Source organism: Balaenoptera borealis (assembly GCF_965194805.1).
Source record: "Balaenoptera borealis genome assembly, chromosome: 7".
Lineage (NCBI taxonomy): Eukaryota > Metazoa > Chordata > Mammalia > Artiodactyla > Balaenopteridae > Balaenoptera > Balaenoptera borealis.
In genome coordinates, this window is record NC_138864.1 from 75310381 (window position 1) to 75335289 (window position 24909).

Consider the following 24909-nt stretch of genomic DNA (forward strand, 5'->3'; position numbering starts at 1 on the left):
AAACCTAATGAAACAAGTAGGCACTGATTTGAATACCAAAATGAATCTTGAACTAAATACCAAGCACAGAGAGAAGAGGGGAAAAAGGAAAAATGCAGGGTCAGAGTTAACCATAGATTTTTTTACATGTATATTTTATTTTTGGCTGCATTGGGTCTTCATTACTGTGCGCGGGCTTTCTCTAGTTGCCGTGAGCGGGGGCTACTCTTTGTTGTGGTGCGCGGGCTTCTCATTGCGGTGGCTTCTCTTGCTGCGGAGCATGGGCTCTAGGCGCACAGGCTTCAGTAGTTGTGGCACGCAGGCTCAATAGTTGTGGCTTGCGGGCCCTAGAGCGCAGGCTCGGTAGTTGTGGTGCACGGGTTTAGTTGCTCCACAGCATGTGGGATCTTCCTGGACCAGGGCTCAAACCCGTGTCCCCTGCATTGGCAGGCGGATTCTTAACCACTGCGCCACCAGGGAAGTCCCTAACCATTAGATTTTTCAAAAATATAAGAAGATAATTTTGAAAAGGGAAAAATGGCGGGGGGGTGATTTTACTGGAAATGAGTCTGATTTATTTTTTGGGAAAACAATAATACCAAATTAATATGCAGCAACTACCAAGGTAATTAAAAGATACTTAAAATAAAGATATTATTTAAAGTTACATGACTTGAATATCATTATTCAATTTTGCCAGGGCTCACTATTTGATTGTAAAAATCCTATTGGTTTTGAGGGAAACAAAAAAAAAAGGACAAGTGAAAGTAGAAAAAAATTAATAGAACCAAGATCTTCCCAAGCAAAGAAATAACTCCAAAAGAGTATCCCTCATTATGAAAGCACTAGTTTCTAGAGCTCCCAGAGGATTCTGAGTAAAACTGGACATACTTGCAATGCATTATAAATGTGTAATTACCATTTAAATGGAGGGAGAAACTGGTGAGTGAAATGAGAAAAAGGCATTTTCTTACAGCCAACCAGAAGCTGGCATTTTGGGCAATGATCATCTAATCTACAGAGTCAGGTTAACAAAGCTATTGTCATTCTGCCACTCACCCTCAGCCTTTTAACTGTTTGCTCTCCTCTACCAGGAGGAAACAGAAGGTTAAGTCTGTCTCCACGATTTTCAGTCACAAATTTTCTCATTAGGCTCTGGCATGCTCAATAGATAACTCAACAGCATATGTTTACCAAAAAACACAAGCAACATAAAGGAGTCTCTTTAATTCTCCCTTTTTATTATTTGGGCACCCAATTTGAAAGAGTAAATGAAATTTTGGAGTAAATTTCTGTTGGTTGTACAGTCGTGATGATTAGGGTCATCTCATCTCACCTACAGCCCAATGAAGACTTTCCTTAATAACATCCCTGTTTGTGGATTTGGCCAGGCAGCAACTTGGATGTGGAAAATACTGCCTTACTCCAAAAAGGCAATGAACATCCTTTTCAAAGAAGTTTAAAATTTGTCATGTAGATTTCAAAACTCTGGAAAAGTATCAAAGGTGTTTTATTGGACAGATGCATAATAAAGGATAGAGGATAAAAGATTTGTCAAGAATCCACACCAATTTCCACACAAAGTAAGTGGAAAGACCCCTGTCACATGTATATTTCAGAAGTCTAATCTATTCCTTTTGGATTATTGCTACATTTCTTATGAGATTAGTTACTTTTTATGATGTATTTGTCAAAACCCCTTTGGATTTATCAGGATGGCATATGTTGGCTGGATTAATTGTTGCTTCCATCTCAAAAAACTCAGTATTTAGAAGTAAGAATATAAATGTGAAGGATGAAAAAATTAGTGAAAGGTTGTGGATACTGTGATCAACCATGTGACAAAAGTGATGGGATTATTAGTTACCTAATGGTTACTTTATTCTAGCTTTCCCTTTGTATCATCTTTTGGCTATTTTATCTGGAATCTTTAAACACATTTGTTACAAGTCAGTGTAACAAGATAGGCAAACACCAGTTAGCCATTCAATGGTCTTTTTCATCATCTAAACCAGGGTTCCACAAACTATGGCTCCCAAACCAAATCTGGCCCTCTCATGTTTTTGTAAATAAAATTTTATTGGAACACAGTCACATACATTCGATTATGTACTGTCTATGGCTGATTTTACATGACAGTAAAGTTGAGTAGACCAGAAGACCCCAAAAGCCTAAAACATTTACTATCTGGCCCTTTATAAGAAAGTTTGTCAATTCCTGACTGAAACTGTTCCATCTCCTAGTGTTCTAGGAGAAGTTTTATTCTCTGGCGACAACGTTCTACTTCACCACTCTCTGTCCCATTAGATCTGCTTTTTTCTACTTCTCCAAGACAACCGTTTTTCAATTACCTTCTTTTCTTAGTAAATCTACCATCTTCTGTTTGCATATTTTTCCCTTCTTGGTCACCATCACAATTAATTCTTTTCCAAAATTTATTTAACCCAGAAATAAAGCTGGTCACATATGGCCCAACCTCTGCATAGGGTCAATCAAATAATAATAATAATAATAATAATAATGATGATGATGATGATTTCAACAACAATGGAAAGATATAATTGAAAGAAATGTTAATATTCACTTCCGTTGTAAAGAAAATGCTAAAGTGGAGAGGGAGGAGTGTGCACTTAACGAGTAGGAGAACATTTCAAATCCTATCTTCCTAGCATCACTATTCTCAATATTCCCCCAAATGAATGACAGCTGCTGTGGCAGATGCCTGGACTTCCCTTTCCAGAAGAAGGCACTCATTCCTCCAGCTGCCAGGCTCTCTTTGATAATTGCCCTCAAAGGGAGCTGCCGCACTCAAAGTTAAGTCTCCTTTTGGAGCGCATCCCACATCTAATGATAGTTGATATGGAGGTTTGGGCTCCTTTGCCTCAAATAGGGAGGCCATCTAGGTTCCAGAACTCTCCATTAAATTTACTGAGGGCTCTGTTGTGACTATATGACAATTCAATTATTCCCCCTGCCCAAGTCTGCTTCTCTCTCTCTCCCTTATATGTGTTATTCCTAAGAGCATTCTCCAATAAATTCTTGCAGGCAAAGCTCTGCCTTGGAGCCCACTTCCCAATTTAAGATAGTTCTCCCTTCAAATACTCTTTCTCTCATTCTATTCTCATCACTCAAACAAAGCCTTCCCTGAATACCAGTCTTTCTGGCTCTTTATTCCTCTCTCCTCACAGTCCTGTTTCCTCACAATCCTGGGTCAAAACTCTCAGTAGAGTTCACTTCCTTTTCTCTAAATTTGCTGATTAGATATGAACAAGAATAGAAAACTAGGTTCTATAATTTGTCCTAGTATATTTTTATGTCTTATTCTAAGATTTCAAAATATTGCTTTATAGAAGACAGTTTTGGGCTGGAATATCAGGTCTATTTTTAAAAAATGTTTCATTGTTTTATTTTTAACAGAATATGTAACCAAAAAGCATTAAAAATTATAACTTTTCCATTATGCATTTGAAAGTCTTTCTATGATTATTATATGGTCAACTGTATAGTAAAAGCTCTTCTGCAACACTTTCCCCCTGCAGTAGCATTTTATTCAAAATGAAATGCTCTGGTACAAAAGTTGGACAACAAGGCAGCATGAGAAGACATAAATTTTTTTAAAAAAATACTAATATCATCAAGTCCTTCTTTGGTAAGTCTGCTCTGGAAGGAAGAGATGAAGGAAGTAAGGGAAAAGAAAAGACAGAAAGAAGAAAAAGAGAAAGAGGAAGAGGAAGAAAGGCAGGACGGGGAGGGGAGGACAACCAAGTTGCAACAAATCAAGAGGAAATCACTGTAAATTCATGAATTACTGTACATGGAGAACCTCTGAAGTTCTAGAATGACTATCTTTTCCAGAGAACAAATGTTTAACTTTCTGAAATTTCCAGCATTGGCACAAGTTAGAATAAACAACTCATCTTTATTATGCTTGAACTTAAAATTAAGAAAAAATGGAAACAAGAAGAGTAATGTGAGGTGGGGAGAAGTTTAATATCCCTTCCAGATATTAAAATAATTTATATATCCTCCATAATTAATTATGGTGTTAGGGAATGATTAGCCAGACAAACCAATGGCAGTGAATAGAATAAAAATATACTCAAATGTGTATTTGAGTACATTTAATTTATGAAAAAAATTCCATCTCATCACTGGCGTAAAGATGGGCTTTTAAAATAAATTGTGCTTGATAGCCATTTGGAAAAAGATAAAATTGGAACTGAATCTCACACCATATATCATGCTTAATTCCTAATGGATCATAGAGCTACCTGTTAAAAATGAAACTATTTCAGATTATTTTCATAGGATAAATTCCTAAAAGTGACATTATTGGGATTTAAAGAGTAAAAAAAGGTTCATGCTCTTGATTCATATTGGCAAACTAATTTTTAGAATTCTTGTACTAACTTATACCCCCAAATGTATGACAGTTCCATTCTTATTCAAGTCTAGACAAGAATATGTGTGATGTGTGTGTCCTATTTTTAAAATATTTAATACAATATGTGTGTGTGTGGTACAGCTTAAGCTTTAGGAGCCTTCATTTGCCCTAGGCCTTTTAAGTCTCTGGGAATATGTGTTATCAGAGTCAAACATTTTTGTAAAATTAACAAAAAGAAGATTTAAAAACAATTTTTATGAGGGTCTCAAAATTTCATAAGCTTCAGGTCCCACAACACATAAATCAACTCCTGACAATTTTATTAGTTTGAACTGTATGAAATTGTATGTCACAAATGAACAAATCTAGAAATTCATCTGATTCAACTAATACACATAATTTTGGTGACTCATAAGGGGAGAAAATCTCTAATAACAGAATTACCAGGTCAAAGAGTAAACAAAAAATGTTTTAATAGACACTGTCAGATTGCCTTTTTAAAAGTTTGTATAGATACCCAGTCCCTCCAACAGCAAATAAATGCACGCATTTCCCTCACAACAGTGGGTGTTAACCAGCGTGACTACATGTTCTCATTTGCGCAAGATACTCCTGGTTTCTAACTTTTCTCCCAGAACAATTATTAATAGTACCCCCTTTTACTCTCAAAATGGTCCCAGTTAGGATGATAGATGGTCATCCTAGTGTCACTGATCTTTTAAACTCTGATTTCTCTCCTGGAGATCATTCTGGCCTCTAGGGGGCCTGCAGGCTTCTGGGAGTTACCTGAATTCTCCTTCCCCTCCTTCCTTATTCACCGGCACTGACAACTTCAGGAGCCATACAGTTATGGAGCATGCCTCTAGCTAGGGTCTTCCTTTCTGTGCAGGTGGATGTAGGAAGTGGCAATTAAAGTATGTCTGTGTGTTTACCCTGTTGAAAGTCAAGCACCTGTGCGTGCACACAACATTCATATACATACGCGCACACACACACACAAAGCCAAATTAGTCATTGTTTTCATACAAGTGACAGTCTCCAGCTGTTCACCATCAAACATGCCAGAGATACGGGCAAGAGGGTCCTAGCACTGGAGGAGGGGTTGGGCAGGGTGACTTTCATATGCCTCCAAGGGCTGAGATTCTGTACTCCAGCAGTAACGATTAACATTTATTAAGAACTTACTGAGTGTCAGGGAAATTCTAAAAATTTTGCCCATAAAATCTCATTTTGTCCCTCAGAGCTACCCACTGATTTATTCACTATTACTGGAGAATATTAACAAATGAGCAAACTGAGACACAGACAGGTTAAGTTAGTTGTCCAATGTGACATACTTAGTAAATGAAGCCCAGATTTCAACTAAGGCAGCCTGACTGAGGAGCTATTATAGCTCCATTTTCTGCTGCCTTCTATTACATGTGTCAGGCATGGAATATCAGTTTACATTTTACAGATTTATTTCCACTTACTTTCTTAATGATTCTGATTATATTTCTGAAAAGTTACATAATAGGAGGGAGGGAAGTCATACAGAAAATTCATGCAATATAATTTGAAAGCTTACCATTGAAGAAACTTCCTTCTTCTCTCTCTGGATGATCTAGCTTTTCAGTTATCTATTCATTATATACTATGAGAAGAGAGAAACAGTTTACCTTTTCAAAGTCTTTCTAAGAAAAGTCAGTGAGGACTTGCCTAATTTTTTTAAAATGCTAAACATAAAATATTTAGAAATAATCATACGATTTCTATTCTGATACTGCAATATTACTGCTATTTTAATATTTAGGGCTCAAATGACTTAAGGTATTATCAACTTGGGTATGAGCTTAACAAAGAGGAAAAGGCCAAACATTTGCTGGTGACCACAAGACTAGTTGTCTCTGCTGACAGAAAATCTGTGGATGCTCAATGAATCCCTAATCCCTTCAAATCATCTTCTGAATTCATTTTCTAGAGAAGTTTGGACCAAGGACCAAGAGGGGCGATATTACCATCACTCCAGGAAAATAACTCTGTGGGTGAGAGGCATCGTGTCAAATGTGCATAGTGTATGACGTTTTTCAGGTTCCATATTTTCTTCTTCCACAAGTCAGAAGTCTGTTTATTCTGTGTCTCGAATAAACACGCATAAGACTACCACATGCAGTAGGGTATCAGTAAACTCCCAATCTGTAAGTCTATGACACCATGCTTCCACTTTCCACCTTCTCAATTCCTTTTGAAGAATCTTGTTTCCTTTATTCAACCTTTTAATATAGGCTATCCCTTGGGCTTGAGATTTTTTTCTCCTGGGTGGAAAATAATCCTGCTTTCTGAATTTGATTACATTTTATTCCCTACAATAAATCTAGTGTAACTAACTGTTCTCAATCTGTGAATAGATAACGGTTTCTATCTGAAATGAATAAATATCCAACCCTGTGCTCTTTTCAAAGCATTTCTCCTGGTTCAGTTTGCTGTGGAATTGAACATGGAGGGAGACAAGTTGAAATGCTGCATCGTCCTCTGCAGCCCTCTGGTGTGATTTCAATCCTAGGAAGCAGCAATCACCCTGTACTTCAGCTCCTCTCCTCAAATAACTTTTTGAAACAGTTCGTGATCCTGTTACGATCAAAACAATTTCTACGTAACAAGATCTAGAAGTTAGCAATGGAGTATGTACATGCTTGACAGTTCATCCTTGCCCCTACAAGGTTTACCCTGCTTCTCATTCAGATTTAGTATCATGTCCCAGAGGCCCAGAGCAGCACAATATGGATGTCCCCTGATGTTATTTTTAATGGAAATTATAAAGGACCTTGCGGTACCCTTTCATCAGTCGATACTTTATGGTTCAATTACCCAGGTGAACAAGGGGGCTGTGGTTCTGACTTCAGTTGGGGTCCCAGGATCTAGGCCTGGGCAGAGGAGTGTGAGGACCCGCCCAGAGCTGTGTATGTTGAGCTGAAGGGAGCTAAGATCTGAGTTCTGAGTAAGCAGGAGCCTTGTAAGTACGGGAAGGTTTAAAGAATCAAGCTGAAAAGAGTGGAGAGAGGGTCAGTCAACTAGGTAGGATGAATTGATTTGGGAAAAGTCTTCAAGGATTCCTTAAAGCAAAGTGAAACTTTTGTTGAGTTGCTTTTGTGGAGTGGGAGTTGGGGTAACTGGGAAAGGTATTAATATCCAATTTAGGTTGGAAATTTTAAACTCTTCTCTATCAATATTATGGTTTTTACCCATCCTACACTATCTATTGAGGTTATAAGAATGTGTTTTAGAAACGAGAACAGTGTTTCCTACTCATACTTTAATTTTGATGCCCGGGATAAGTAAGGGGAAGACTTGAGCTGTGAGTTACTGAAAGAGTCTGGGGCACGTCATCAAACAAATTATAATACTTGCCAGGAGCAGTCCCACGAGGAATGTAAATTGTGTGTGGTCTTCCAGCAATATAGACTTGAGTTCTGTTCAAAAGGATGGTAAACTTAGAGTTAGTGAGGCCTATTTTCAGAATAAAGTTATAATTGGAATTATCTTATTAGATAGACTACATTTATGTAACTTTTTATTACCATTGCTTTATTACATTAAGTTCTCCTTTTATTTATCCACCAGGAGAATTAAAGTGTTTGATTAAGAATACAGTAATACAATTAAAATAAATGAAATATCATTTAAAATATCAATAAGTTAGCAATAGAATTAATAATTGCTTGTTTACTTCTCTGTGCCTTCTCTTAGTAGGATGTAAGCTCCACAAAGGCAAGGATTTATCTTTCTTGTTATAATTATGTCCCTAGTGACAACCACTTATACTTAAGGCATAATAAATACTCAGTAAATATTTACTAAAATAGATGAGAGTCAAAGGAGGCAGTGAGTACACGAGCGGTTAAACATTTATGTTCTCTAACACTTGGAACTTTAAAAGTGCTTTAACTTAAAATCATATCGCTAAATAACAAGACTATTAGATCAGATGTAGTAATCAATCTTTTGATGCCCCATTAGTCATTCATTTTTTTAATGAAAGGTGGATGTTTCTGGAACCCAAGCAGCATCTTTGGATTATGAAGTACAAGAAGTCCTTAATAAGACAAATTCCTCTAACAGAATGCAGTGCTCATGGAATTAACAAGGTCTAGGAGATCTCTAGAAGAAATCAAAAAAGAAGAGATAGCAGATGAATAGCAGAGCTAAACCAGAACTGAGGGCAGTTGTTGGCCCATATTTGCAGAGAAGCTTGAGTTTTCCTTCTAAACTGCAGAAACTTCAGTGATGGATATTTGCTCAGGACCCTATTCTCTTCTGGGAATAATTAGCCACTTAACTGATAAGCACTATGCAAAAAAGTGATGACACTTATAAGAGACCAGGATCCTGGGGGGGGGGGGGATATATATACATATATAAAACAACATGTTTGTCACAGACTCTTGCCACATATGTAATGTACCCTTACTGGTTCTTCCTTCTGGGTATATATTTTTTCTAAGATGTAAGAATAAGGAATTATCTTCCATCTTACCCTTTCTTTTATCTTTATATGTTAATAAGAAAAGGATATAAGGTCTCATAGCCAGAAAAATACAAAGTCCTAGACAAAGAAGTGGTCTTAAGTAAGCAAACAGAACATTTGGCCAACACTTATCTTTTCATACAGACACATTTTACTTACAGATGGGCCTATTAAAGTGCCTCTGCCTTATCTATGGATCTTTCTATCTTGTCTCTGGCTCCTTCTTGAAAAAGGTGTACAATTTAAAGAAAGAAAATAATACTGTGTTGGCCTGAAGGAGAATGAAGAAAAACAAACTTCTCAACGTGTATGGACTATGAAAATATTTTCCATACCTCTGTGAACTCCTTTTGAAAAAGTTACTTGAGAATATACTCCAGCAAAAGGGGAAAAAAATGAATCCTAAAAAAAGGAAGATATGGGATCCAAAAATTTCTTCTCAGTAGAGCAGTGAAAAGAAACTAATTTTTGTAAATTATAACAGGAAGTCACAGGACTTTTAAAAGAATATCTATAAGAAGACAATGAATATATTTTACCAAATACTACATGAGTAATCACAGTGATAGGAATAAAGATACAGGTGTCCTGTGTCCTTGACAAGAAATAATGAAGGTAACTAAAACTCTAGGAAATGCAAAAGCTGCATAGGAAAGTCACAATGTAAACATGAAACAAGCTGAAATGTATCATGACTTAGAGAAATGGAGAGTAAGGAAAGAGACTCTATTTGATCTTAACACTAGGTAATTCCCTTTCAAGCAATGCAGGTTAGTGACGTAGAATTACCTTTCCTATTTCCACTTCAGTTGCTTCCTAAACAGTATTAACACAATCATAATATGTTTTATTATTTTACTAGTTTAAGACATTTTAGATTCAAACTATAGGGTAAGCATTTCAAGATATAAATATAGTTACAGAACAGAATGTAAATATTATACACTTGACAAGGTCAAATGAGTGCGAAAGCTTACACAGGTAGAAGGAAACACAGGGTTCCAAATTTTCTTATCTTAAATAATGGGAGAAGTATTGATGGATAGAGAAACAGGGACTGAATGGATTACTCAAAGTCAAAAAGATAACCAACAGAAGAAAGATTAGGCATCTTAAGAGCTAGTAATGAACAATAGTTACAATTCAAAAATAGCAAAATAATAATATCCCCTAACAGCAAAATAACAAAAAAATATGGATAGTGCAAGACAAATTTTTCAGCTTTCATGATGGGGAGTTGATAGATAACATGTAAAGTTAAGAAATCATGAAAAGGAGATAAAACCATACTTTTCAAACACATGGAGGTAGCCAAAAAAAGAACTACAAATAGAATCATATTAAAAGGATTATTTTTGGAGAGGAGCTATCGGAGGTGGAGTGGGGAGTGGGAAAAATAAACTTTTTTTTTAATAAGGTAAGGAGTTTATTTTTTAAATATTTATTTATTTATTTTTGGCTGTGTCAGGTCTTAGTTGAGGCACGTGGGATCTGCAGCATGCGGGATCTTTTGTTGCGGCATGCAGACTTCTCTCTAGGTGTGGCACGCAGGCTGAGTAGTTGCAGCGTGCGGGCTCTCTAGTTGTGGCATGCAGGCTCCAGAGCACGCAGGCACAGGCTCTCTAGTTGTGGCACGCAGGCGTAGTTGCCCCGTGGCATGTGGGATCCTAGTTCCCCAACCAGGGATCGAACCCGCGTCCCCTGCATTGGAAGGTGGATTCTTAACCACTGGACCACCAGGAAAGTCCCAGAATAACCTTTTTATTTTACAATTTTCTGTACCTTTTGAAAAATTTTTCCTTTATCATATGGATGCATATACTATTTTTATTACATAAAAAAAGTAAAACATTTCCTGATTACTAGCTTAGCATTCCCTTCAATGATAGTATCCTAAAGTGCATTCTTATTAAGGATAAAAGGAACATACGGCTGCAGGTAATATTGATAGATGAGGCATTGACAAATGAACACTATAATCAATATTGCAATGAGTAGAAGCATCAGGAATCCAAACATGTCAACTGAAATGTATGAAAAGAAAAGAAATATATTTTAAGCTAACAGAAGGTTAATAATTTCTCATAGTTTCATCATTCCTAATATCATGCAGTCTGATTCTTAAATACAAATTCACAGGTCATTATTTAAAATGATAACATACATCATATGCTCCAATAAAACTACTCTTAATGCAATAATCACTAACATTTGAAAATAATCTGGGTTGCTAAAAAGAGGTAACATTTAATGTCCTTTATCTCCAGATTGGTAAACTATTAGGCCACAGGCTTATTTTTTCCTTTATTTTGTCTCTAGACTCATTCCAGGCAATATCTCAACAGAAAGAATAGATCTCTCAGGTTGCTGTTTCTATGAAGATAAAATAGTAGGTAGCAGGGGTTGGTTTGTTGTTTGAGTTTCAGCGCTTCCTTATCAAAAAGGCAGCCAACGCTTGCTGGGAAAGCAGATTGCCAGCGCACCTGTAAACTGTATCCCCTCTCAATACTATTTAACTTATCAGCCTGGTGTACCTGTAAAATGAAACTAGACGGGAAGAAGATGAAGTAGGAGACTAGGGTTCCCCATTCATACTAAATACATGAAGTGTCACTTGCTATATATATGTTCTTTGCTACAACTATGATTTAAATTTACCTGATGGTACCTGAAGAAAACATGGATTTGTGAGCACAATTTACATTTTTTCCACTTCAATTTTTTAAAAAAACCAAAAATACAACATTACAGATATAAAATTAAAGATTCTTTGATGATTGAGATGAGTTCAGTCCCAGGGAGTCATTGTTCTGAATGTCAAGTCTCAAGTATTGAACACATTAGCTGAGGAAATATAAGTTATTAATAATGCTGTTGGGCTCAATATGTCGTCAGGACTAGCTTACAAGAAACTCCTGGAGTTCCTAAAACAACTTAAGAACACAAACCTCCTTTTACTGGGTTATGGTTATTGTACATCAGAGTACTTTAGAGATGAAATTTAAAGTATTTAACAATTGGTATGGTAAGCCACCCACAAATCAGAATGAATGTTGACCTAGTTTGAACCAACACTGCCTGGAAACAATCAGTATCAGTCTGTATCAGAGGAAACACCAATGAACAAACTTGCTATATTTTAATAAAGCAAATATAATAATTTATAACTCTTCAATTGTAGCAAATCACTAGTTTGCAAATCAATTGTAAAAAGTACATAAAATTCAAATAAGGACAACTCACCGCGACAGTTCAACCGAAATATAGAACTGAAATGACACCCGAAATATGGAAAACAAATTTTTCTGCAAGCCCTTTCTTCACTGCACCAAAAACACTGTATTTGGAAAGAAAAAAATAAAAGCACTGTCCAAGTATAATAACCACAATCCCAGTAAGTTTCTAGTACTAGTTCAATAAGTATTCAATATATAACAGCCATCATCATCATCATCATTATTTTATTATTATTATTTGTAGTTGATGCTGTTGGTGGTCTGCCGCTTTACCAGATCCACTTTACCAGGCCCATGCACACAAACCTAGCTGCAATGAGTGTTGACTGCCAACGGCTCAAGCTGCCATTCTTCTTGCATTGTCCTCGTGGATAGGGACCATCTTGCCTATGAGGTTACTTCCACCTCTGTCAGGAGTTGACTGGTATATGGGGTTCCAAACAATGGACATCCTTGCCTCAAGGCAGGCACAACTCTGCTATGTAACTTTTTGCCCCAGGGCTGCCCATGGTTCAGGCCAAGTGTAGGCTTTAGCTGAGATCACATCTTTGCTTGGCTCTTGTCCCTTAGTTTCTCTGAGTTCCTTACTCCTTCATAGAATTTTGCTGAACAGCAGTCACTCAAGAAATCACATGTACCTGAATCCCTTTCTCAGGCTCTGTAGTTAGAGAACTAAATCTAAGACATTATTTCACAAAGTAGTAATAATGACTTCAGAAGATAGGGTGTTTTTCGTTGTTGTTGTTTGTTTGTTTTTTCCCCTCTCTCTTTCTAACACTCTTTCCCATTCCCCTTGTCTGCAGCATTCACACTTTCCTCTGGGGATTCCTCTTCTGTTACATGTGGGCCTGGTGGTACTGTAAACCAGCCTTGCTTTACCCCCTTTCCCCTTTTTGCTCACTGGTGGCCAGATGATCATGTGGAAGTAGGAAAATTGAATTCTAAGTCTCTTGCTGAAGTAAGCAAAAGCAAGGTACAATGGTGGCAACCACCATGGAAGATAAAACTAGAATCTGGAAGAGTAAAAAAAAATGAGGACAGAGTGGTAAAAATGGCTGTCACTTACATAGGGCCTACCATGTGACAGGCACCATTCTGAGCCCTTTATATATATTAACTCATTTCATCCTCATGACAACCCTGTAAGCTAGGTACTGTTATATCCACTTTATAGAGGAGGATAATAAGGCACAGAGCAGTCAAATGACTCACACAAGGTCACATACCTAGTAAACAGGGAAGCTTAGGTTCTAATGTAATCAATTTGGTTCTATGCTGGTAACCAATCCTATAAGACTGATCCCAGACCCCTCCCAATCACTTCTTGCTGTATATCCTGAGACCAGCAGGATATACATTCCATTGTAAAAAGTCACCCCTTAGACACTGCCTGAGAGCAAGAGATATATCACAGGCCAACTTTTGTTTCATGTTAACCAAGATCAAAGGTCAAATGAAGGCAAATTTAAGATTGAAGCCATTTTGGCTAAATGGGTCCTGTCCTCTTAGACTGCTGCTTAAAGACTGGAACTTCAAAGTCAAAGTCTACATTCAAGGATTACAGCCCAGAGACTTCAGGCCTTGGTTATTAGATCTCAGAGTTTTTAGGAATCAAGTTCATGCCATCTAGCAGGGTTTTAAGGGAGATGAACTGCCAGAAAAAACCTGAACCTGTCAGAGAGGAGCTTGTGGTCACTTAGCGCTAAGCTGATTCCCTGGCCCCGATAACCAGGTTCACAGCACATGAGCTCCTAAAGCAGTGCAGTCCCCAGAGGCACTCTTCCCTGTGCCTCTCTCTGATAGGAGCTCAGAGAACAACGGAAAAGGGAGCTCCTTCGCAGGTTAAGCCTGGGGCAGCCAGATTGGTGACCAATAACTCACTGCTTGGCCAGGGAAACTCAACAGAACGTCTGCACACCACGTACATCTCTCTGACATTCCAAAGTTATAGCTGGGGGGCAATAACTGACAATGACTCTGGGTAAGTACAATTTTACTTGAGGGTTGGTTGCATTAATTAACAGGAGCATTTTTTTAAATGTAGGGATGGAGAAAACAGAATGTGTACTTCCTGAAAGGTCAAAGGGTGAAACACAGTAGCCTAAGGTAGTTTATTTTTTTACTCTCTATCTGCCCAGATTGTGTCACCATCCTTCTTCCTCTGGTAACCCACACCCTCTTACCTTTTCGGACCTCTTCCCCACCTTTATGTGGGTCTGCAGCTATCAGTCAGCTGTGCTCCACCACTTTCCTCCTCCTGGAATCACCTGACCCAGGCAATGGCACTCAGAGTAGCCCATCCCTCTGGCCCAGTAACTAGTGCTGGACTGGACATAAGACCCAAATAGGGTCAATCAGAATCTTCTGTGGAATTGTATACAGGCATTGAGAGAGGTCTGCTGGGAGCCTGCCTCTTCCCCAGCTATATGGAAAATGTTCATTTGCCATAGAAGAAAATGAGGTCAATACCCAGAGTGAGGCAGAGCTGGGAGATGAAAAGAGAGAGAGGAAATGGGAATAACATCCTTTAAGACTCAGCTGTACATGATGTCAAGGCCACCCTGGGCTTACCAGTTTTGTGAGTTAATAAATTCTCTTTTTTAATAAAGTAGTTTGAGTTGGGTGTCTGTCAGTTACCTCAAAAAGATTTGACCAATTCCTTTTTTTTTTTTAAGATTTTTTTTTTTTACGTGGACCATTTTTAAAGTCCTTATTGAATTTGTTACAATATTGCTTCTGTTTTATGGTTTTTTTGCCTGGAGGCATGTGGGATCTTAGCTCCCCACCCAAGGATCGAACCTGCACCCCCGGCACTGGAAGGTGAAGTCTTAACCAATGGACCGCCAAGAAAGTCCCTGACTAATTCCTTAACTAAGGCTAAAAAGTCTTCAAAGAGAAGAACTTCAAATTACCCAGAGGAACAGTAGAATATATTCAACATCTCTAAATTAGTAATTCGTAATTTAAGACAAATTACATGAATTTTTTTCTTGTAGCTAAGGAAGATGACCCATATAAATACAAAGCCATGCCAACCTCAGACCCTTAAGAGAGTGAGAAGTGAGAAGTCAGCTAACAGACTTTAGAATGATGGTTAATATTATTAAAATGAAAAAATGCAGAAAGGAAGGTACATAGTAATGTTTAATCGTTCGTTAACATTGTATAAACCAAATGGTTTAATACTTATACTGGCCAAAAATATTAAATAAGTGTTATTGTGCAAAGAGGGATTTTAAAGTAGTGGACATAGAGAGGATAAAAAGAGCATTTACTAATTATTTATGGGCAAATGCTAGATATAATGGAAGTTAGGTTACATTGATATATAAAGCATTGTTTTCTAGAGGTTGAAAATTTAACTTGCAGGTACAATATTTCCACTCTATAAAAAACAAATGTTTCTAAATGGAAGAATATTAGAATTTCAAAAGGAGTGGAACAGATAATAAATGTAATAGGAGTTCATAGCAAAAGTACTCACTTCTAGTTGATTGGATAAGATTTCTTTCAGAGAATAGGGAGAATTTGTCTGAGCTTTGAAGAAAAGGTAAAATCTGTGCAGGAAGGGAGGGCTTTAGACACAGAAGCTATGGTAGAATAAAGAACAGGTTTCCACTGTGGCAGGAGTGAAATCCGTCGTCATGAAATTTTGTGGAATTATTTGGAAAGGTAAACTTTTCTCAGAATGTGATGGGTTTTGAACCAGACTAAAGAGTGTGTTTTTTCTTTTCTTTTTTTTAAATTGAAGTATAATTTTTTTCAAACAAAAAATTATTTTGTTTTTGAAGTATAATTTTCTAGAAGCAAGTACATGTTTGCACTAAATTTTTCCTTTATTTCTAGATTCTCAAGGAGCGGTTTGAAATGCAGAATACTTCTTAATAACCACCATTAGTCATTCCTACTGTTAAAAAATTGTGTAAAACAAAGTTTGGCATATCTTTTAGACTACAACTGTAAACTGTGTGACTTTATAACATTCCCAAGACAATTTCCTCAAATAAAAGTTAACTTACTTTGTTATTTTCTGTGCACAATTGACAATTTTTCCATACAGTACATGCTGCAAAAAAATTAAGTACAAAAATATAAATACAAAGCCTATTTATTGCTCAACTTTATATAAAATGTGTTTCATTAAGTCATTCCTGTTTCATGGCAAATGTATCCATACCCTGAGCATTTTCCTTTATTATTTTCATATGTCTAGACACTTTCTCATTGATACCAGTTAAATCCTAACTCCTTCCTTTCTCCTGTTACTCAGAAAAATATGAAATAGCATCATCCAACTTTGATTAGCCAAGTAAGTTCTAAAAAATAACTTTCCTCTCCTACACTAACTCCCTGGTCCCAACCAGGCATCTAAAGCTACGTACCTGAATCAAATTGGGCTAATCCCACACCACACTCACTGATCCAGGGAGAAGGAATCTGAGCAAGTCAGGCCAATCAGAATCCTCCTTCCACAATTTACAGATTGGAACTTGAGGGTTAGGGGTAGTGCGGAGCCTCTGTCTCCAACTTTTCAAAAATTTAAACAGGATTGTCTTTATGTAGTTATAAAAGTGACACATGTTCAATATAAGAAATAAATATACACAAAAAAATAAAAATCAGCTGAAATTCCACCATCCAGAGAAACTCTGATGCTTCATCTTACTTTAAATAAATTATTTCCATGATCTAAACTTGGATTTTGCCATCATTCCAAATAACTGCAACCATGAAATCTTAAATACCAATATTCTAGTCTCTGACTAGAATCTTCTTTCCTTTCCTCTCTTGCTTGCCTTTTGACATGACTCAGACCTTCACTTTTCTTGACCTTTCCATTGTTTTCCAAATCTGTTTGCCCCTCATGGCCTCATTCCCTTCTCTTTAGCCTGAACTTCATGTCAGTGAATGACTCGATCAGGGTACATCGCAGAGATTTAGACTGAGTATTTGTACAACTAACCAGCAATCTTTCTTACAGTCTTTCTTGCTGTTACTGAAGAACCAATGAGGGACAGCTGACCTACATGACAATGTGCTACATGAAGCAATAGGTTCTTTTCTTCTTTTACTCTGTTCCTGAAGAAAGAGGAATTAGCTATTTCCACAGCATTCTCAGGACCAGATTCTTCCTATACTCTCTTAAAGACCCAATTTTTTTGTGTATTTGTTTTCTCTCTAGTCACTTCCTTCCTCTTGATTACATTTTCATAATTTCTGCAGCATCATTCTCTCCTAGTTCTCTTGGAACATCTCTGGCCATTCCTTTTAGAGTTTCCTGACTGGTTCCATTCCCTCTATCAATGTCTAAAATGTTGTTATTCCATAAAATTCCATCCTTGTTTCTCTTCTCTTCTTCCATGAGGGATCAGAATTTCAAATACCTAGAGATGCCAGGCATCAACATATATTATACCAGATATCAAAACAAAAACTTTCTTTTTGATCGGCATTGAAAAGAATTAATTAATAATTTTAAAAAAATAGAACAACTGAATCAGACAAGCTGATTCTAAAGTTTATCTGGAATTAAAAATTTTTGATGAACAGCTAAGAGAAAAATTTGGGGGGAAGATAACAAGATTTCATATATTACTATTCTCTATATTACATCCTTACATTTTATTTACTTCCTTAAAAATTTTTGAGAGATATATTTTATATTCTACTTTCTATCATTGCTTAATCAGGATCTACATTCTCTACCTATATAAGGACCCTAATATGCTTTAACTTTCTTCCTTTCCCTTCCCACACCACTCCCCAGGTAGAAATCATCTGGAATTGTAATTATTATTAAATGGTTATCAATCATTATTAGACTGTTAATGTATTTAAATTGCTATTGACTTGTAATCAATCATTTATAAAAGTTTTACTGGTTTCTTTGCTTACTACTCTTTCTTGAATCCCACATTTCCCCTTAGTTTATATTCATTTTGCTGAATAGTATCCATGAGTACACCTTTCTCAGAAAGGGTCTGTGAGTGACAGAAATCACTCTGATTATATATAACATAGGGAACTTAGTACTGGGAATCAGGTATGCAGGTGATAGAAGAGATTGAGAAATCTACCAGGGGAAAGACAATGAAGACCCACCTCCCCCCAGATATCAGCACACGCTAGGCTAGAGGGCAGAGGAAGGAGGCAGCTACCAGAGTCCAATATAATAAGTATATGTAGAGTCCGCATGACAAATATTCTTGGTATGTTCACCATTACAGAAATAAACAAATGGGTACTACAGAAATAAAGAGAAAACCTGGAAGCCTTGCCTCATGTTCAAATTACTTAGCCTTCAATTCATTTCCTTGGAGAAATCTGCCTTTCATCTCATTCTGATATCTTGACTTTGAGATATGTTTCACTGAATCTATTTCTCATTTGGTGGTTCTCTAGCTCAGCACTTGTGGGGAAATTTTCATCTGTTCCTTGAGTTATGTTTTCTTCTAGGACAGATTAGCTGTTTTTCTGCATGGGAGCATATACTCCATTATTTATTCTGTTAGCTATGCAGTGTTTGCACAGGTTCTATATTGTCTATTTTCATCTTACTAATGCTTAGATAGTTCTGTTCAGACCTTCTATTTGTGTTGACACAGTAGAAGTGACATTTTGACCACCTTACCACTGTCCTTGAAATTTTTTTTCTGACAAACTACAGTTTTACTGTATTTTATGCTCTCTTCACTTGGTTGTTCTCAGTATTTGACAAAGGGAGAGAACTCAGGTGAGTCTGTGCCAGACTTTGTTAGAATATCTGGGCTCTACACTCTCTTCTGAGGTTTTATCATTTTCCACTGCCAGGGTTCACTCTAGCTAATTGGAGATATATCCCATTTCCATACAGGGAATATTTCTGTATTGTAGTTCTGCCCCTAAATCCAGTTTGTAGCCCAGGAACTTGTGTTTCCATCAGAGTCAGATCCACTGTTTAGTTTCTCTGTTTTTCTTATTTCTCCTCCAAAACCATTTCTCTGTAGATCTTCAGAACAGGTGAAGAATAGGACACCCACTCAATTTGCATCTCTCTAGATCTGGGAGTACTAATCAAAATTCTTGGAATTTAGTGACTCAGTCATTTCTAAAGGGTGATGGTGGCATTTGCAGTGTTACCATGTTGTGCTATTCTATTTTGATCTAGAATCTTCTATTTCTTTCCTAGCTTGCCACTTGTTTTATAGGCCATACCCCTTTGTTTTCTGGTTGTTCCCAGTAAGAGAATTTCTCTACATTTTAGTATTTTTTAATGCATTCATTAGGTATTGGAAAAGAAGATTCTTAACCCAAAGTTCCAAGAGCAAACTACAACTTCTTGGGATATTGCTTACTAAGCTCTCAAATGTAAATGAAACATCAGGGTTAAAAGCCCTGGGAATCAAAGCAACCCGCTTAGTAGGAGATCTCACTTGATGTGGGATCATTAACAAAGTCCTGTGGGTTGCCTGTGGGAAAGGTCTATCACTCAGACCACCAGCAGGGATGTATGTGGAGATCTCAGTGAAAGGTTAGAATCCCTTTCGCAGTTTTGGAAGTGAAAGAATCATAATGTCTAAGAAACCATATCCTTATAAAATAGGAAGGTTGAGTGCAAGTTCAAAGGAGAAATTACCCCAGGCTAGGAAGCAAACACTCAGGGGAGGCCCAGGACAGGCTGACCAGGCTTTCCCTCCCAAAGGGAAGCTGTTTCCTCAGAAACACTGACTGGGTTCGTCAGCCCTAGAACCAAGCTAGCTAGAAGACCAGACTATGTTATCCATGATTCTTGATTTATTTTTGTTTACTACCTTTTTGTTCTTCCTCAACATTTTTAAAAGGTTTTTTGAAAAATTCTAGTATGACTCCAATTTGTTAGGGAACAAAGGGAGGGATTTGTTTCTATGTTTGGCCTATGTTTTTAGGCACTTTTCCTGGGAAGAACATGGCAGGGATGGTATGAGAACATTGTTCCTCTTGAAGTATGTATGGGAATGATTGAGAGGTTAAATGAGAGAAAAATGTATGGGAAAGATGAAACCAAAGGAAACAAGCCAGATCTTTTGATTCAGCCTCTCCCCATCCTCCACCCTCTCAAAGGAGAGTCTCATTTCAGTGCAAAGCTAAGCGCTTTGGGTTTGGTTTTAGGAAGGAAGACACTCACAGATACTATCTTTTTGACTCTGAAAACCAGAAAGCGGTAATTATTCTGTCTTATAGTCTTCATAAAAATGGCAGTCTTGGCTTTACAGGGCATTTTCCAAGTAGTTCAAATCCTGTCCTTATTCTATCTATACAATTCCAGTTTAGGATACCGAAAACCTTATCTCCAGCTTCATGAATTTAACTCAGTACAACTTTTAATGTTTCAGAATTTCTTCAGTTGGGGAGGGGAGCCAAAGGAAGTCTCCAAACCAAGTAATTATTTCTTAAGATAAGACCCAAATTAAGTACTTTATTAACTAAGACCGTACAACACTAAGAAAGACTAGCTATGGCCATTGAGTGGGGTCTGATTAGAACAAAACCCAACACCTTATTCACAGCACAAAGCTTTGCACTATAGGTCATGCAAAATGCGGGCGTGGGGAACATGCTTTCCACATTTAAAACTGTTTTAATCCACTTTTCACACTTCAGATAAAGCAAATGAATTTGAGTCCAATTTAACTGGATTTCACCAAAAACATTAAGATCCTTAAAAAATGTCTTCCTGCCAACACCAAAAGGCAACTTTAGAGCTGAAAATCTCAGCCTGCCAGCGTGGCACAACCAGTAGGAAAAACAACGGCGGTGGCACGCCTGGGGCAGCAGCCTCTGGGCTCAGGACGGCTTACCGTCATCCATAGATTTTGGTCTGTGCTTGTTCTTGTGCCTGGAGACTTGGGAAAAACTATTCTCTGAGAAGCTGATAAACAGTTGGACGAGAAAGAGGGAGAAGAATACTGGCAGGAGGATTTGGCTCCACGACTGCGGCCGGCACATGGCTCCTCGGCCCTGGGTTCCTCCGGTTGCCGGCCAGTGGGACCGCGGTGGGCACCAGGTACCGAGCTGGACCCGTGGACCCACTCACGGACTGTGACCTGTCCCAATCCCAGCCCCTTCCGAGCCCTGGACCCCAGCATAATTCGCAGAATTTTAGTACCCCTAATGTTCCGGCCAGAACGCGGAATGTTTGTAATGCAACCCTGGTCTAGTTTGTCCACTGGTCTGGATGGAGGTCTATTTCCCTCCAAAGCCCACAGGTTTTCCCTGCTTGGCCGTTGCTTTTGAAGAAGGCCTGGATTCTAATTTCCACCATTCAATAGCTGGAAAGCAGCAGCAGCTTTCTGTGCCGCTTTCCTCAGATGTAAGGGAACCTACCATCCACCACGCCCCATGGGAGTTATTGTGCGATTGATAAGTGATGAGGTCCTGAAACTCACAACTCTCTCAATCCTTGATCTTGTCTTTGACTAGTATGTGGCCCTGTGGCATGCTCTAATGTAGCTTCCCAAAGTACGGTGTATTTTAAGTGGTATGCAGATGAGTATCTTTTATTTTCATAGTTATGAATTTATTTTTAATGTGTATGGGGAAAAATATAACTAGTAGTTATAATGATATAATGGCAACAATATATGCTTTTCTTTTAAAGTAAATCTATGTAAAAATGTCAGGTTTCAGAAATATAAATAGTAGCATAATTTAAAGGGTAAGGCAAAATTGTGCAGGTGGTTCCAGAATGACTGAAATTTGAGCAATGCTGCCTCATTGTGGAGGGCGTATGGTAGGGAGGAACAGGGCATAGAGGTTTGTCCTTGTCCGGGATCTATACCTTGGTTTGTTTTTTAAGGCTGAATGATGGAGTTGTCCCACGGCACCCTTGACATATTGATCTAGACTGCACCCTGAGGACTATGGATCCAGTACTGACAATAAAGATGGTGAAGGGGAAGATGTACAGAGTGCCAGGCTGCCTTTTCCTTGCCTCTTTGTAATGCAGAGGACAGACAGAGCTATAATATGAAAAGTGCTCTTATAAACTGACAAGAAAAGGACAAAAAGAAAAACAATAGTCATTTCAGAAGAAGAAACATGTTCCTGCTTATCCTTTTGGACACTGTATCAGACTGTCCCTGGAATCAAATTCTTCTGTCATCTAAGGCAATAATTCCCCTTTTGCTTAAGCCAGTTTGAGTTACGTTTTCTGTCTCTTTGAGCATTCCTCAACAGCAACATATCAAGACTCCTCATAGGGGGACTTCCCTGGTGGTTAAGAATCCGCCTGCCAACGCAGGGGACACAGGTTCAAGCCCTGGTCTGGGAAGATCCCACATGCCACGGAGTAACTAAGCCCGTGCACCACAACTACTGAGCCTGTGCTCTAGAGCCCGTGAGCCACAACTACCGAAGCCCGTGCGCCACAACTACTGAAGCCTGCGCGCCTAGAGCCCATGCTCCGCAACAAGAGAAGCCACCGCAATGAGAAGCCCACACACCGCGACGAAGAGTAGCCCCTGCTCGCTACAACCAGAGAAGAGCCCGCACACAGCAACGAAGACCCAACGCAGCCAAAAATAAATAAATAAAAAAAAGACTCCTCATAGGAAGGAAAAATGGTGATAACAGATTTGTGATAATCGTTCTTAAGAAAAGCCCCTGTTCTCCTTCCTGGCGCTGATGTAAATATCTGCAATGAGGAAAGGGAATATGTAAATCTACAAATCCCGTGTATAAAGCTCGGTCTACCATAACAAAATACTAGACTGGTGGCCTAAACAACAGTTAATTTCTCACATTTCTGGAAGCTGGAAGTCCAAGCTCAAGGTGCCGGCAGGGTTTGTCTCTCTTGAGGCCCCTCTCCTCGGCTTGTACACGGCCACCTTCATACTGTGTCCTCATATGGCCTTTCCTCTATGTGTGCACACACCTGGTGTCTCTTCCTCTTCCCGTAAGGACGCCAGTCCTACTGGATTAGTGCCCCACCCTCACGACCTCATTTAGCCTAAATTACCCCCTCAAAGGCCCTGTCTCCAAATACAGTCACATTAGGATTAGGGCTTCAACACATGAATTCGGGGGGACACATTCAGTCCCTAACAGTCAGGCATAGCACTTTTCCCTCATCACAAGATTCACTCTTTGTCCTTCAGAATTATTCCTGTCAAAAAAATTCATTCCTTGTGCACATGCAAACTTTGTTGTTTTCTCTCTACTTTGCATTTTTTCCAAATCATCATCATTCTTGCCTTTATCAAAAGCAAATGTGTGCCTATTAAAATAGTTTTTTCAGTACTTTCACTGCTTTTGTGTTTATCGGGTGGAGAGTTAATGTTTGTAAAACATTTAAAAAAGAGTAAAAAAAAAAAAACCCAACTCTTTTAGGTTTTGGTCACTAATTTCAACATGTGTTGGTGGGAGACTCCCCACACAACAACGCTCTGGACGACAGCTGGGTGTCCCTCAATTCAACTAAATTCTGATGCTGTCTACCCAGAGGTAGCATTAGCTTCTACAGGGTAAGGGTTTAGTCCCACAAGACTGCACCCTCACCCCTGACACACTTCAGACACCAGCTGAAAGTCCACATTATCACCTGAGTTACTGACCAACCGGCTATAAATTCGAGGTTCCGACCACCTCCTCCTCAGGTTCAATTAATTTGCTAGAGTGGCTCACAGAATGCAGAGGAACACTTTACTTACAAAATCACCAGTTTATTATAAAGGGACACAACTCAGGAGCAGCCAGATGGGAGAGATGCATAGGGCAAGGTATGGGGGAAGGGTGAGGAGCTTCCACATGCTCTCCAGGAGCGCCACTCTCCCCGCATTTCCTTGTGTTCACCAACTGGGAAGCTCTTCAAACCTAGTCCTTTTTCGTTTTTATGGAGGCTTCGTTACATAGGTGTGCTTGATTAAATCACCGGCCACGGGCAATTGATTCAACCTCCAGCCTCTCTCTTCTGGGCGGGGGGATGACTGGCAATCAGCCCCCATCCTTAGATGGGGGCTCCAAAAGTCACCTCATCAACATAACAAGACACCTTTATCACTGTCCTCACTTAGGAAACTTCAAGGGATTGACTGAAGTACAGCTGATTTCCAATAGTATGTTAGTTTCAGGGATACAGCATAGTGAGTATTTTTATAGATTATACTCCATTAAAACTTATCACAAAATAATGGCTGTAGGAAATTCCAAGGGTTTTAGGAGCTCTGTGCCAGAAAGGGGATGAAGACCAAATATATATTTCTTATTATAAATCACAGTATCACAAGAGCCAACACACTCGAGAACAATGCACAGCCCTAAAGGACTGACATGACTGCTAATGCCATCTGTTGGTGGCAACAGAAATGACATGTTTATAGTCTGGAGAATAGCTTTGCTCAGATCTATCAAAGTGTATACACTGAACATTTGAAGGTAAAGGAACGTCTATATTATCTTTCTTGACCTTCCGTATTTCTTTCTGTCTCAATCAAGGGCCCAGGAAGGCTAATTGAAGGGAATTCAATGAAGAAGTAACAAAAACAAATAAAGGATGGTGGAGCACCCTGGGACATCAAAGGGAAGCTATTACCAGAGAGGCTGAAATCCAGAGAAAACTGAAGAGAGGCTACCTGACAGGAGCTGTGGCCATAAGGTAGAGAAAATACAGTTTGGCTGAGTAGTGAGAATAAATACCCTGACCTCTCTTTTCTCCTACTATCTAGGTTCCCAAAGTCAAAGAGGTAAAGAAACCAAGGTAATGCAAACTGTAGAGGTCAGGGCAGGGCAGAGAAGGGTGGAGAACGGATTTGGAAGGTTGGCTGGTGAATAATCCATACCTTTCCTTCACA

The 24909-nt window shown here is 38.5% G+C and overlaps 1 protein-coding gene across 1 annotated transcript in view; it reads right to left on the reverse strand.

The window, feature by feature from the left end:
* PTTG1IP2 (PTTG1IP family member 2) overlaps nucleotides 1–23954 on the reverse strand; it is an 85994-nt gene extending 62040 nt beyond the window's left edge. Inside the window, exons 1-4 of the mRNA XM_082400427.1 lie at nucleotides 20920–23954; nucleotides 12111–12287; nucleotides 10798–10891; nucleotides 5931–7812 (exon numbers count right to left, since the gene is read on the reverse strand). Coding sequence (XP_082256553.1) covers nucleotides 7656–7812; nucleotides 10798–10891; nucleotides 12111–12287; nucleotides 20920–21067 — 576 coding nt within the window. The 5' untranslated portion in view covers nucleotides 21068–23954 and the 3' untranslated portion in view covers nucleotides 5931–7655. The remainder of the gene's footprint in view (nucleotides 1–5930; nucleotides 7813–10797; nucleotides 10892–12110; nucleotides 12288–20919) is intronic.
* Nucleotides 23955–24909: the final 955 nt, after the last annotated feature.